Source organism: Desmodus rotundus, chromosome 8 (assembly GCF_022682495.2).
Source record: "Desmodus rotundus isolate HL8 chromosome 8, HLdesRot8A.1, whole genome shotgun sequence".
In the NCBI taxonomy this organism is placed as follows: Eukaryota; Metazoa; Chordata; class Mammalia; order Chiroptera; family Phyllostomidae; genus Desmodus; species Desmodus rotundus.
Window position 1 is genome coordinate 84995111 of NC_071394.1, and position 15301 is coordinate 85010411.

The 15301-nt window shown below is 45.0% G+C and overlaps 1 protein-coding gene across 2 annotated transcripts in view; it reads right to left on the reverse strand.

Annotated features, from left to right (window-relative positions):
• PXK (PX domain containing serine/threonine kinase like) overlaps positions 1-15301 on the reverse strand; it is a 72276-nt gene that overhangs the window by 5306 nt on the left and 51669 nt on the right. Inside the window, exons 13-17 of one of the 2 annotated variants that reach the window (XM_024556566.4) lie at positions 12812-12860; positions 9022-9099; positions 8405-8491; positions 7884-7953; positions 5152-5211 (exon numbers count right to left, since the gene is read on the reverse strand). In XM_024556566.4, coding sequence (XP_024412334.1) covers positions 5152-5211; positions 7884-7953; positions 8405-8491; positions 9022-9099; positions 12812-12860 — 344 coding nt within the window. Of the gene's footprint in view, positions 1-5151; positions 5215-7883; positions 7954-8404; positions 8492-9021; positions 9100-12811; positions 12861-15301 lie in introns of both variants that reach the window. The other variant, XM_024556565.4, reaches the window with a different exon arrangement.

The window sequence follows — 15301 nt, forward strand, 5'->3', positions numbered from 1 at the left end:
CACTTTAAAGACCCATGAAGGTTTTACCTCCCCTGAAAAGTAGAATGGGTACAGGAATATTACTAAATAGGACAGTGTATCAAGAGAGGAGAAAAATTAGACCGCATCACTTTTTCCCCAGCAAGTCTTCTACAGTCTAAAACAGCGGCGTGTCTTTTCAAAGCGGGGAGGAGCACGAGCACCAGGCAGGTCTAAGGCGGAGCTCCTGGGCCGGAGTGTGTGCCAGCCCCTCCGCTGGAGACTGCTGGGGCTAGAGCTGAACTGGGCAGTGAATGGCATCACCTTACTTAAGGCTACAAAACCATTAAAAAAAAAAAAAGGCAGATATGTTTCCTGTGTAGATATTCCAGGTACAATCTGAAGTATAACACTTTCCCTGACAGGGAATCCGAGTCCCTACTGAACCAATCTGCCCACTGCCCAGAGGAAGTGAGGCTGGCCCGCGTGGGACAGGTCCCACAGTGCAGCTGGGAGGATGCTGGGGACACTGCCCCGCCCCACCCCCCACCCACACCAGCTGAGGGCTCTGGGGCATAGCTGCACATCTGGGCTTGGAAGGGGGTGGGGAAGGCTGTGAGAGGGCTGGAGGCAGAAAGCGCTCCCTGTTCAGAGAGGCACTACAGGGCACACCTGCCCGTTCATCCCACACAGGGTGACTGCTTTGTGTCTGTGTAGGTTTTGATAAAAATTCTCATGTCTAGAGACATAGGTTTTGAGCCTAAAGTGGGCTTCAGACTTTGACTTGGCACACAAATTCTGGAAACTCCAACATTCTAAATAATGTCATCTATTATTTTGTGCCTTGTTGATTCCTAAACCTCGGTCCTGGTACTCACATTTTCAGTCACTCTGTGTTCTCCCGCCTCCAGCTCCTGTCCAGTCAGGAAACTCCCCTCTCCAGGCATTCTTACGGACTGGGTTTCCTACAAAATGTCAGCTCTCTCTCTTCAAAACTATTGCTTAAAATTAAAAACTGCAAGCAAGAAGGCTAGAATTCTCTTGTGGGGTATTATTAGCTTATACTTGACAGTACGTTAGTGCTTATAAAGCCTCGTCATGTTCATTACCTACCCAATGAACACCAGGATCTTTTACAGGACATCTTTAAAGAATGGAAATTACTTGTCCAAGGTCCCAGCTGGAAAGTGGTGGAGCTATAAACTAGGCCTGAGGTTTCTGACTCTGCTTTCGGGGTTCTTTTCCAGCCGAGCAAACACAGTGTTTGCCAGCACAGGCCGCGCAGTGCACCCGAGAGCGCTGGCACTCCAGCAGCAGCGGTGGGGTAAATGAGCAAAGACAGGTCTGGTTTAGTCCTGGCTCTAGCATCCCCCACTTGTGTGACCTTGGCCAAAGTCCCTTAACCCCACTAGAGCCTCAGTTTCTTTGTCTGTAAAGTGAAGCTCTGGTAGAATCCATCCTTATTCATGAGGATCAAATGAAACAATGACAATGCGTCACTTAGTGTTCAAAATGTGTTAAATATGATTGTTAAAAACAGGAATCTAAGACCTCCTGCTTACTTAGCTTTCCCTAAATACTCTTTTTGCAAAACCTGTTTAAAAAAACAAAACAAAACACAATAGCAAGGGCTGCCTGCTCCCAAAGGGAGGGTGGGAGGGAATATTTGCGTGTGTGTAAACCGGGAGCTTCTAGACTACTCACTCACCTCTATGAATTCAGAGTGTAAACACTAGTTGGTGACATCTACCATGAAAAAGTTAGTATAAAGAATTTTAAAGTTCTTGAAAGAGTGACCTTCCAGAGGCAGGAAACATAGCCTTTAGCAGAAAACCAAGTGCTACGAATGTCCTCACTGAAAGAGTTTAAGAGAATCCCACCCCACCTGACGGAAACGTCAGCAGACTTAGGGAAATGATATTCCTCCCTTCAAATTGGTAAGGACATCAAGACGATGTCCCAGGGCAGGGACGTGCAATAAAACAAGAGAGGCCCCAGAACGTATACAAATGCTGGGACGGGCTCACGAGAGTAAGACCACTTCCCTTACAAAGCTCTGCCGCACCTGCCCCACCCTCAAAGTGACTGAGCTTAAGGCCACGTCAACCACCACGAATGTGCTTAAAACTGACCCTTTCAGGAAGAAAGGCGATGTTATGGAAATGAACTTGCCTACGTTGGTCTATTGCTGAGCAGACTGCCAAAGGCAGGGGCCAGAGTATGCTTGACTAGAAGGAACTGTGAGAGCCTCCCCTAACTCCCACCCCTCCCCCTTTACAGAGGCGGTAAGGAAGGCCCAGACACGGATAGTGACTCATTCAAGGTCTCCCGCTAACTCACTGTGCTGAGGGCTTCCTGTGGGCATGTACGCACTGGATCCTCTTAATAACCTCATTAGGCAAGCACTGTTATTATCCTCATTTACACACAGGAAACCTGAAACACAGGGAGGGTTAATGTCTTGTCCAAGGCCCAGAACTAGCAAGTGGTGGCTCTCAAGTTTAGGTTCCCGGGCCCAAGATGGAATTCCCAAGAGCACCCAGACTGAGATGTGTTTGGGATGTTACCTTCAGCGGGAATTCCTTTTTAATACCAGACCTTGAAAATGAAGATTTTTTCTTCATTTCTTTTGAAAATTACATTTCATCATAAAGCCAAAAGATACTCTCTTTGATTTAGTTCCCAGATAGACCATAAAGTCGGCCTAGAAGTTAAGACATAATCGGCGTAAATGTGATTCTAACAGCAAGATGGGCAGCACGCAGAGAGGCAGCGAGAAAGATGAGCCCAGTGAGAAGCCCGACCTCCAATCCTGGTGGGAAGGACCTATCGAAGCAAGGGCTAGTGGGCCAGAAGTTGCCACCCCTGGGCTGAGTCTGCTCTCACCAAGCAGAGGCCTTGAAGGCAGAGCAAGCGCAAGCAAATCCACCCACAGGATGCGCCGAACACCTCCCATGGTGCAGTAGCAAGAGCGTGACCACCTGATGCCTTTCACAGAACAGAAGCTCGAGATGTTACTTGTCGGTGGAGTAGTTTTTCAGGTGGACTCTCTGTTTAAAAAGGGGAACTATTGGGAGAAAAACTTGCCCTGGCTGGACCCCCAAAAAATCATTTGCTTGAATTGTGTCTATCATTTTGGTGCTTCCAATGGGCACTGGAAATGTGACTCCAGTGCAGCAGTGGCCTTGTCTGTGCATCTCCGTAACCCAGGGCCAAGCACAGTGCGTGGCACACTGCAGGCTCTCAATAAATGCATCTTGAATAACTGAATGAATAAACTCACTGTGGGTGCCCCATACAGGGCCTCAAATGGTAGGTTGACAGGCACGCACTACTCACATTTTTATAATATGCATTACAATAAATGCCCAGCAGAGGTCAGAGTAGATTCTTTGGGGGCTGAGTTGATAACTTCATCGATAAAACATTGAAGGAGATAAAGGAAAGAAGGAAGCCAGTTTTGCTGGGAACATCTCATCTCTGCCAGGTATTGTGCTTGAGGCCTCACATATGTTTTCCCTCTGAGTGCTTATGCCTCTCCTTTAAGACAGACAGTATCACGTTCACAGTGACGCCTCCCACTGCTCCCACTCACTCAGACGGTCTTTCCAACATGACTCTAACTACGAGATTTCTCTTTTCCTTCTCCTCTCACTCTAAAAGTCACCTCATCTAGCGCTACCCTGCTATTGATGAGATAGCTCCCATTCAAATCACAGGTAATTAGAAGATTAACAACAACAACAAAAATCCAAATAGATTGTGAATTCCTCAAGGCATTTAAAAATAAGAACTGGCATTAGCTTCCCAGGACCACATATAATGCATGTGATGAGTGCCCTATACTACTGAACAGACACCTCACTTACTAAAGCGGGTTTATGAAGTCTCACTACTATTTCTCTCTAATTTCCTTAATGTGTCTAAGTGGTGAGAAATTAATAACCTGTCTACCAGAAAACTGGTCAACATGACCTGGGCAGTAGATCTCCAGAAATTTCTGATAAGCCCACACAGGTGACCTCTACAAAAGACAAAGAAGTCTATTTTTTGTCTTGATCAATATTTGGGGGCTTTCTTGTGCTGACAAAGCCAGACAGGGAAAAGAACACCATCCCCATGAGCCGGGTACTTTGCTACTGAAAATAGGTGCTGGCTCCAGCATGCTCTGCAGCAAGCCACCAGGAGCCACCCTCGGCCACCAGGAGCCACCCTCAGCCACCAGGAGCCACCCTCGGCAAGCAGCAAGGAGACACCCACCAGCCAGAAATAAGTTGTTCAGACTAGTCTCTTTTACATTGCTTGTCATTTTTGCGTGTGTGTCTTTTTTTTTCTTTTAGGAAGGTCAGTTGGAAGCATTCGAGAGATGTCAGGCTGTGACGTACTTGATGGCTCCCGGGTGCCGTCTTAAACCTTAACGCTTGTGATACTGTCAACTCATACATCAGCCCCAGCCAGTGACTGTCCTTCAGACAGCTGCAACACCTTCCAAGCACAGTGACAAGCTCTGAGTGGCAGAATATCTGGTTCATTTAATAGCACAGGAGATACTGGTAGTCCAGTGTTTTTACGGGACTTACAATGGTAGGAGATATTAGTTCAAAACAGAAGGAGGAATGACAGAATTATGAGGTTACACCACAGAATCAGAGATTATTTTATAAGTTTTCCCTGAGATAAATTTTTTCTACATTTCTCAAACAGAACTCGTAGTACCTGACTTAATTCACAAAGGTAAAACAAAGGCTAGTCACAGAAGAATATTCAGATGATTAAATGCACTGCAGAGCAGAACAGAACACAAAGAGCTATCGGGAAATCAGAAACTCGGGGGTCAGTTCACTCCCACACGTGGGCATCTCACCAGTTTTGCTCTGTGACAAAACCGACATGACAACTGGGTTCCCTGAGGAGGGAGCTCGAGCAGGACAGGGTCCCCGGGCAGCAGTGCGATTGCTGTGTTCGCCAGAGCCTGTACCCACACAAGCTCTGATCTGAGGAGCCCGGTGCGAGGCTCTTTGGCAGAGAGAACAAGCCAAGGGTAGAGGGTAGTTAGTGACCCTGAAACCAACCATTCTCTTCCCGTGAAACCCGAGTTTGTAAATCTTGGGTGAAGGTGAGAAGAGAAAGCCCTGCTCCTCCTCCTGTTGGTGGAGAGCAGGAGGAGGCAGGCTACTTGCCTCCATCACTCACCTGCCGTAGAGGGTGGAGTCGGCGATGACGGGGATGTGAGAGGTGAGCTGGCCCCAGATCCTGCTAAGAGAAAACACAGAAATGCTCATGGGGACCAAAGGAAGACATCGGAATTTGTCCCGAGCTGGGCCCCACCACTGGCTTGGTATGTGGGCCTTGTGGTAAAAGTTCAGGAGGAACAAAAAATTTGGGGACTGGACCAGTGGTCACAGGCTTCCACTCCAGGACAGGGTAAGGGGTTAGGGTTTGCTCCCCACAGCTTATTTGATACCGGCTTTGAGAAATCAATCACTTATGCAACTGGCTACAGTATCTCTTCCTGACACAAACACTGTCCCTGGGTGATGCATTCATGTGCATCATGTCACAGCCGTACTCTGTCCCCTGTAGGGCTGTGACAAATGACAGTGTCACAGCCCTACAGGGGACAGAGAGGAGCAGAGCAGTCCAAAGGAAGTGAGAATTCCCTGCACCATCTACCTAGCGATGCTCCATGTAGAAGTTCCATTTTATCAGCAGGTACATTCAACAAGATAGGGGCAGCCTATTCAGTTTGTGGATTTCCTAGGCCTTTTCTTACCTAAAATTCAATACATACCCTTATTTACATGAAAAGAATGTACACATTCCCATATGTTGACTTGTACTTTCTAGACCTTGTTATAATCACCTTGTTATAGTTCAAATATTTCCAAGTTCTTAGCATCTCCCCAGTGCTCAGAAATCCCCAGAATATATCCTGCTGGCCTAACATGGAAGTAGCCCAATGGGTAGACAGAGGTTCCTACATAAGCCCCCTGCCCCACACAGAGGCCCTCTCGAGGGGTTAGCCACAGCCCCAGGGATGGCTGTGATCTTGCCCCTGAGAAACCACTGTCTGTTCTGGGGGGGCCTCCAACTGCCTCCTCTCCCACTGCCCACAGGACATGCGGACGTGGACACGGCACGAGGAGAAATGCCTAATTCAACCACCCTGCCTTCCAGTTGAATGAATACCTTCCCACTGTTTGCAATATCCTCTCACCTCCCTATATGAGGCATTTTACTGGTAATGGAGGTAAAACTCAACCCCATCCTGTTTTTATACTGCTTGACAGTGCTAACATAGATTTTAATGGGAAGAAGACTGAACTTGTGATTCCAGTGGAATCTGGAGATGACCAACCGCTACTTTGTTTTCCTAAACTCCACGAGGGCACAGCGGTGCCCTGGAGTCCCCAGAATCCCATCTGGCTGCATCTGGCACAGAGCGTCAGGAAGGTGGAAAACACAGAGGCAGGCTTTCTCTGCTTTATAAAGAATTAGCTGCTGGACAGAATGACTGCTAGTCAGACATGCTGGTTGGAGACAGGAGTCTCAGCCTAATGACAATGATTGGCCCTTGTCCATCCCATCAACCACAGAGAAAAGAGGCCTCCAGCATCCTCCAGCTCTCCCCTCTTAGCCTCCACATCCGTGGAGCCTGCCTGGGTCCTCACTGGGACCTCCAGGGCCTGGCCTCCCCTCCTTCTCTTCCCTTCTAGCTCCCTCTGAGCCCTTTTCTGGCCTAGACTCTGCAGGCAGCGGTGTCAGCTGACTCTCACCAGCTTTGCAGCGTCTACAACCCTCTCCCAAACCTTCCAGCTCCCAGCTCCGCCCATACCATCTACATTCTTCCTTAGTCTGCCTCGTGCGCTGTGCCGTTTCTCCTCCTGCCCCCAGCAGAGGTCCTCCTACCTGACTTCACAGAAAAGACCCAGAGAAGGCGTGAACTGTGAACGCCCTCAATATCCTCCCTTCCTTTGGCTTTTAAACACCTCTAACTCTCACCTGCCCTCTGGGCTCCCGCCTCCAGGGAGAGATAGTCGGGCTTCCTCCATGGCTGAGACTGACAGCTAGGCTCTTGATGCTGAGCCCTTGGCCTTCTCTCTGGGCCCCTCACCCCATCTCTCTCTCTTTTGCATCTTCAGCTTCTTCCTCTCTGCGAGGTCCTTTTCCTGCCTAAAGGTATATGCAGCTGCTCCTGAACCTAAAAAAACCTCCCCATCTCTTGCCTTCCAGGGCTAAGCCGAAGCTGCCTGGGTTAGAATGAACCCTCCCCTCCTCCATGTGGAACTCTCCACATGACTCATATCGGATAAGAACTAGAAGGTCTCAAGAGGTCATTCAATCTGGCCCTAATTTCCAAAGATGGGAACATTAAGGCCCAAAGCCAGCTGGGTGAGGGGCAGCCAGGAGTGGCAGCAGTGACTGCCAACTCGGGACAGTGCTCTCTGTCCCATCTCGGCCCTTCTGCAACGATGCTTTTTGCCATCCCCACACACTATCGAGTCCTTTCCTTTACACAGATGGGCACATTCTCCTACCACATGGTGACTGGAGCAGAGGACAGGATTTAGGGTCACTTCTGTCCATGCAGGCTCCACTGAAAGACAGGACACCTTGAATTTTAAGTTGGGTTGGTTTTGCTGCGTAGATAATGCTCATCTTTGGCTGACGGAGCCCTGCCGTTAGTGAAGAGGCTGCCTCACCCAATAACCTCTAAGGCCCCTTCCAGCTCCTGCGTCCTGTGAGCCGTGAATGCTGTCGTAATCCTTCATTAGGGACCAAATTCTTCTGTTTTCCACACTGGTTACTTTTAAAAGTAACCACTCCACACTCTGGCTACCAGAATCCAAGGCCTCTTGACCAACTACCGCCTCCTGGTCCTGGTCTTTGGATGCTGGGCTCCACTAAAGTCTATAACCAGTTACCTGAATTATTGGAGTTGCTATATTTTGCTGGATGTTCTTCATTATTTTCAATAGCAGACCGTTTTGACTTCTTTAAAAATAAGAAGAGAGAGGGGACAAAGGAAGGAGTAAATACACTGATGCTGAGAGTTAGAATAAAAATATTTTCTAGGCTTGCGGTTAAACTATCCACACACGAGGTCATATCTGGCCTCATAACTTAATACAGTGAAGAAGTCACAAGCCAAAACCAAAGGGGAAAATAAAACCAACCATGCCAACTATTATCCCAGGCCAATCACTCCCCCAGTTACATCAGGCCATAATCAGCCCAGCAAGCCAGGAAACTGTATGGTCCATTTGTTTCCTGGTATTATGTAGCTCCCTTTTAAAAGCTGCAAACCAGTCATCTGCAAATAGTTTCAGCTTTCAAGGAGACATAGCACAAAATCCGTCATTAACGAAATGTGCACCGTTAACCGAGAACTCTCTACGTGAACTTGTTTTCACACACAGAGAATTCAGACAGACAGCAGTCTTACCTTTCGAGCTAAAATCTTTCTCTTTTTTCTTTCTTCTTCAGATCCATGGTGAGACTGAGCTCTTGTCAGTCTTCGATGCTGGTGAATCTGTAAGAGAACACGATTCATCACAAATGTGAGCATATCCTACACTAATGAAAATATAACATGTTTTGCCAAATCAAATTATTTAGATGTAAAATATTTCCTTGCTCAGCCTGTGTGCCTTCAAGGCCAAGGTTTGGATGTCTGGGAGAAGAGTATGCCCAAGGGTAAAGACCTTTCTAGCCTCCCCCAGTTCCTTCCTGCCTCTTTCTCTCACCGAAGGTGAGTGTGGTCCCAGCACCTTTGGAGCACGGACCACGTGTGCCCACCATGACCCAGCCTCCCCCATCATAAAGGATCACCACCCTTCGTAAACCTGGTTTTCTCCCCAACAGGCTGAGCTCCTTAAGAGAAAGACAGGGAAGGATTCAGCAGCCTCATGGCATTGAGCCCGGAGCCTGGTTCAGAACAAGTATGCAAAAAATGTTTGTGGAATGAACAATCAGTTAAAAGTAAATCACCATGAATTCCAGGCAGAGGACGGCAGCAACACTAACAGATGAAAGGGCAATGAGGAACTACAAGCAATTTACCTGTTTCTGTTCTTCAATTAGTCTCTTTTCTATACATTCTTTGGCAATTCTCAATGCTTCTTTTAACTTTGTGGGGATCTGAAAGAGGAGAAAGTACATCATCTGTTGAGGAAAATGGCTGGAGCTTCTCCCAAATCCCAAATCTGGTTTTAATGAAGGAGCAATAGGTTATCAAGAAGGAGGGCACCTGGAATGAAATCAGTTACAAACTGTCCACTTGAATCCTGTGCTGGCCACCTTTGGTATCCCCACCACATGCAGCTCATTAGCATTTATCATCAATAAATATGTAAAATAATCACAAAAATAGATATGATGTATGTTTCAAGTATTTCAACTAATTCTCAAGGGACTATGAATTACCAAAACAATCTTGAAAAAAGATAAAAATTTAAGGCCTCATACTTCCTGATTTCACAACATATTACAAAGCTACAGTAATCAAAACAATGTGATATTGGCATAAAGAAAGACATACAGGGCCCAAACCAGTGTGGCTCAGTTGGTTGGGCATCGTCCTCAAAGCAAAATGTCACTGGTTTGATTCCCAGTCAGGGCACATGCCTGGATTACAGATTTGGTTCCTGAACCAGGGATACATGAGAGCCAACCAATGGATGTTTCTCTCACATCAATGTTTCTCTCCCTCTTTTTCTCCCTCCCTTCCCCTCTCTCTAAAAGTAAATAAATAAATTTTTTTTAAAAAGACATATAGACCAGTGGAACAGAATAGAGAGCCTAGAAACAAACCTTCATGTATATGTTCAAATGATCTTTGACAAGGGTGCCAAAAGCACACAACAGGGGAAGGATACTTTCTTCAATAAATGATGCTGGGAAAATTGTATGTTTACATGGGAAAGAATGAACCTTACACAAAATAAACTCAAAGCTGGATTGAAGACCTAAAACTAAGACCTACAACTACAAAACTAGAAGAAAGCATAAGGGAAAAGCTTTATGATATTGGATTTGGCAGTGATTTCTTAGATTGGACATGAAGAGCACAGCAACAAAAGCTACAATAGACAAATGAGACCATATCACACACTTAAACTTCTGTACATCAAAGGAAGCAATGAACAGAGTGAAAAGGCAACCCCCGGAATGGGAGAAAATGATTGGAAATCATATATCTGATAAGAGATTAATATCCAGAATATATAAAGAACTCCTACAACTCAACAATAAAAACATAAGTAACCAAATTTTAAAAATGGACTTGTCATCAAAAAAGTGGATTATACCACAATAAAGCTGGGGAAAAACCCCCCAGAAAATCAAAGAAAAACAATGGGCAAAGGACCTGAGTTGATATATCTCCAAAGAAGACATACACATGGCCAACAGGCATATGAAAAGATGGTCAACATCTCTAATCGTTACAGAAATGCAAGTAGAAACCACAATGAAATATCACCTCATACACATTACAACGGTCACTATTGAAAAAACAGAAAATAACAAGTGTTGATGAGAATGTAGAAAAACTGGAATATTTGTACACTAATGGTTGAAACATAAAATGGTACAGCTACTACGGAAAACAGTATGGAAGTTCCTCTAAAAATCAAATTAGCATATGATCCAGCAACTTCTAGGTATATAATCAAAAGGACTGAAAGCAGGATCGAAACACACCCTGCGTTCACTTCAGCATTGTTCACAATAGCCAAGAGGTGAGATGTCCGTCAACAAATAAATGGATTAGCAAAATGTGGTACATACACATAAGGGACTATCACTCAGCCTTGAAAAAACAAATCCTGACACACGCTATAACATGGATAAAACTTAAGGACATTTATGCTGAGTGAAACAAGCCAGTTACGAAAGGTCAAATACTGTGTGCTTCAACTTTATGACATCAAGAGTTGTCGAAATCACAGAAGCAGACAGTAGAACTGTGTTTGTCGGGGCTGGGGCTTGGGAAATGGGCAGTTGTCGGTCAGCTGGTCTAGAGGTTGAGTCTGCAAGATGAAAAAGCTCCAGAGATCTTGTTCAATACAACAGTGGGAATATACTGAACACTACTGAACTGTACACTTGAAAACAGCTAACAGAAAAAATGGTTAAGAGAATAAATTTTACATTGTTTTTTATCAAGAGTAAAATTTTTAAATATACACTACCGCCACCACCACCACCACCACCAAAAATAAGAAGAAAAAAATTTTTAAATATATAAAGCTTACTGGAACACACAAATTCAAGTAATTATAATATTTTGTAACTCCAGAGGGATTTTTTTCTGTCAAAGACTTACTTTCTGAATTTCACAAGATTAAGCTTTTTTCCTGCTGAAAGATACTCTTAATACCCTGGTATGCTTCTGAGCTTTCATTTCCTAATTTATTAGTGTTTTTAAATGATGATGAAAGCTCAGGCCTGGAAAAAAGACACCCAGATCATGTGGAACTTTTGATCTCCAGTATTCTTTTAAAAATACAAACTTAAGTTTTGAGTATGGAATACGGTCAAAGTCAGAAGGTGTAAAAGGGTCCCTACACAGTAAAAAGTCCCCCACATAGCTCCGCTTTGCGGACACAACCCGTGTCCCCAGTCTCTTGTGCATCTGCCCAGAAAGATAATGTATACAGAAGGAATTGACGCTGGCTTCTAAAACCACACTGTCTTGGCTGCAGACTCCCCTGGCTTAGGGCAAGAGTAAGGTCTGATGATAGTCCTGGGGCGGACGGTCAGGGCTTGGGGAGAGCATAGTTATTTACAAGGCTGAACATATTTTCTGAGGAGATTCGGTAAAGAGATTAATTTAAATGTTTTTATTCCCTATTTCAGATCCAAATAAGCTATTATTGTCAGAACTCCTCTAACTGGTGAAAAGGACAGAGGAAAGCATCTGTCACCTATATAATGTTCTGACCCCAAGTTGTTTTGGTTTTTTTCCTTTTTTCTCTAAATTTAATATCTTAAGAGCATTACATGTTCTTTGGGAATATAAAGAGGAGAAAGAGAATTACCCTTTATTCTACCACCTAAAACCACACTAACAGTGAGCACCGACGAGAGCCAGGCCCCAGGTGAGGCGCTCACGTAGATCATGTCCATTGTCCAACGACAGTGACAGTAGACAGGTATTACTCACCAGCTCCTCACACTAAGTACACGGACCCAAAGACTGGGGACTTGCCCATAGATTGGTAGCTCTCAAATGGGGGTGATTTTGTTTCCTCCCCTTTCTAGGGGACACCTGGCAGTGTTGGAGGCATTTTTGATAGTCACAATGTATGGGGCGTAGGGGGCGTGCTATTCACATCCATTGGGTACAAGCCAGGGATGCTGCTTAACATCCTACAAAGCCCCACAAAACAAAGAACTACCTGGCCGAAATGTTAAATGCTGTGGCTGAGAAACCCTGTTTAAATAACCAGCTGGTATTAAAAAAGCAAAGTAAGGCATCAGCCTGGTGTTTGGGGGTTTCAAAGCCCCTGCTCTTTCCATACCACACAACACCGCTATTTCCCAGGACATTTTCTTCCAGTCTTTCTGCTAGATATGGGTATTTCTTACACACTGTATTTACATCCTGCTTTTTCCATCCATTAGCCCAAATGATAATCATTTTCCATGTGACTTCAATGTCTTAATACATTTTACTTGTATTAGATAAAAACATTTTATCAACCAGATATACTATGAATTATTAAATTATTCCGTAATTATAGGACATTTAGATTGTTATAAATTCTCTTTTTTAATTAAAAAAAGCACTAACTTTCAAAGTCAACTTATTTATGTCACAACCAAAAAATGGTATGATTTACTTTACCTTAAACTGTGGCTTTTCAGAAGTGGTTAGTGAAACATCACTGAATAATCTGTAAAGAGAAGGAAAAAAGCAAAAAAAAAAGTCTTTCTTAAAACAGGTGCACTCTCAGAAGACGATCGAAGCAGAATGAGACATCTTGAGCCCAGGAAGTTCCCATGTCCCCCAGGACTGACCCAACCCTCCATTTCTTGTTTATTGACACACTCAAAAAAGTTTCCGGGCCACCCAGTGTGACCTTGGGAAGACCCCACTCCAGTTACCGGAGCACACGGTCGGTTGTGGACTGGGGGCTTTTTCCCCATGGAAGGGCAAGAGTCCTTTCACACTATGTAGTGAATTAAATTACACTTAAAAAGTATTTTTGCAAACTGTTATTTATTATATTATTATTTCCGTTTACTGCAAATAATATATACAGTAGATACTTCTAAACAGAATAACTAGTTTTCCTTTTTTTTTTTTGTCCCAGAGGAGGATAAAATTTATTCTGGAGCTCAATAAAATAAAAACATGTGGTGGAAAGAATTGTTTTGATTAGAATCTAACAAGAAAGTGATTTTCTTCTAAGAAAAGTACTGTTTCTCATGCTCTCTTAAAAAGAAATAGCAGCTTTCAGAGTATATCTATTCTCTCTTCAAAACTATGTTATTGAAAATAGCATGAGGAATTCTGAACTATTTTGACTAAAACAGGTTGGAGAGTTTATTTATTTATAATATTTTATTTTTTATTTTAGAGAGAGGGGAAGGGAGGGAGAAAAAAAGAGTGAGAAACATTGATGGGAGAGAGAAACAATGGTTGCATTTCAAACGCACCCCAGGAAACAGAACCTGCAACCCAGGCATGTGCCCTTGACCAGGATTCGCATTAGTGGTGAAACTGAGCCAGTGAACTTTTGGTTCATAGAACAATGCCCAACCAACGGAGTCGCACTGGCTGGGGCTAGACGGAGAGTGTAAATGGCCATTTGGATGGTGACCAAATGTCTGTGAGTCTTTCCTTGAACAGTCCCCCTTCTTAAAAATTAGGAACTATGTGACAAGGAGGAAGGACAGGGTTAACCTTTTCCCACTGAGCTCCCTGGGCAGTTCTGGAGGTGGGGACATAATTCTGCCTTCCAAGGCCACAGGTGTGTTTACTTCCAGACAGCACATCTGAACTGGACACGGTTCACACCTCTCCAAGTGCTCTTCTCAAGGCTGAAGCCCACGGTGTAGAAAGACTTAAGTAAGGAAATGATATTTGGATTCACTTCAGAACTGGAAGATTGGGAGAAAATGGGAGGGCTTGGGGCAGAAATACAAACCCAAGTAAATCAATGCGGGTACAGGCTGTTCCCTAACTACAAATGCATTCTGTTCTAGAAGTCTGTGAAAATTGTGTTGTTTCCCTAACTGAGCCTATTTCCCCATGTCCGCAATGTTATTAACAGTGGCTGGTTTGGCGAGGGACTGGCCAGTGTCAGTCACACCGTAGAATGCCACATCCATGGGCAGAGGCTTGGGCTGCTCCTCCCGTCACGGCTACAGCAAACCCTCTACAACAAACCTGAACTTCCTGCTATCTGCTCTGCTCTCCAGCCATCTGTACTTCAAGCTGTTCCCTCCTGTTTCCCCTGTTATTGTTCCCTCAGTACACCCGATCTGGTTACAACAAGCCGGTACAGACACAGCACTGGGTGTGTCACATGGAATGGAATGTTCACAAAATAAAAGCCAAATCATATTAATCATAACTAATATTTAATGAGCATTTATTAAGTGCTAGGCACTGTACTAGGAGTCATCTCTTTAAACCCTCCCAAGAACCCTCTGAGATGAGGCCTATTATATCCCCGCTTTACAAATGAGAAAACTCAGCTCCCAGAGGTTAGGAAACTTGCCCGAGGTTACCCAAGTAGAAGTGGTGAAGCTGGGAAGCGGGGCTGGGAGAGGGGCAAAGGGGAAGAAAATGGGGGACATCTGCAATAGTGTCAACAACAAAAATAAAAAAAAAGAAGTGGTGAGGCTGGACCCACGCCCAGGTCCCTCTAACCTCAGACACACCCTTCTTAACCACCCTGCTGCCTTCCATGAAGGGTCGGAAAATGCACCTGAAGGAAAGGCCCCAAAGCACTATTTCAACCACCTTAATTACCTACTCATAATCCTGTTTATGAGTGAATGTCTCCTGAGCTGTAAGCCTCTAGCGCAGTGCCAGTACATGTCAGGCATTTGGTAAACGTCACCCAGTGCGTAAACGAACAAACAAGTGCAGGGGAGGCCAGAAACACACTGCCCGCCTCAGAGACGGCGGACTCTCCAAGGCAAGTGGCTTGTGAACTAGCCACAGCTGTGGCCCAGCGGTGCCCAAAACAGGGTCATGAAGGACAGCTGCTTGACAGGGCCCGCCTGCGGTACTTCCTAAGCAGGGGGCCGCCACATGGACACATACAATGCTCACGTCAACAGGAAGAGACGCACGTGAAAATGAGGCTGAGGTCAAAGAAGA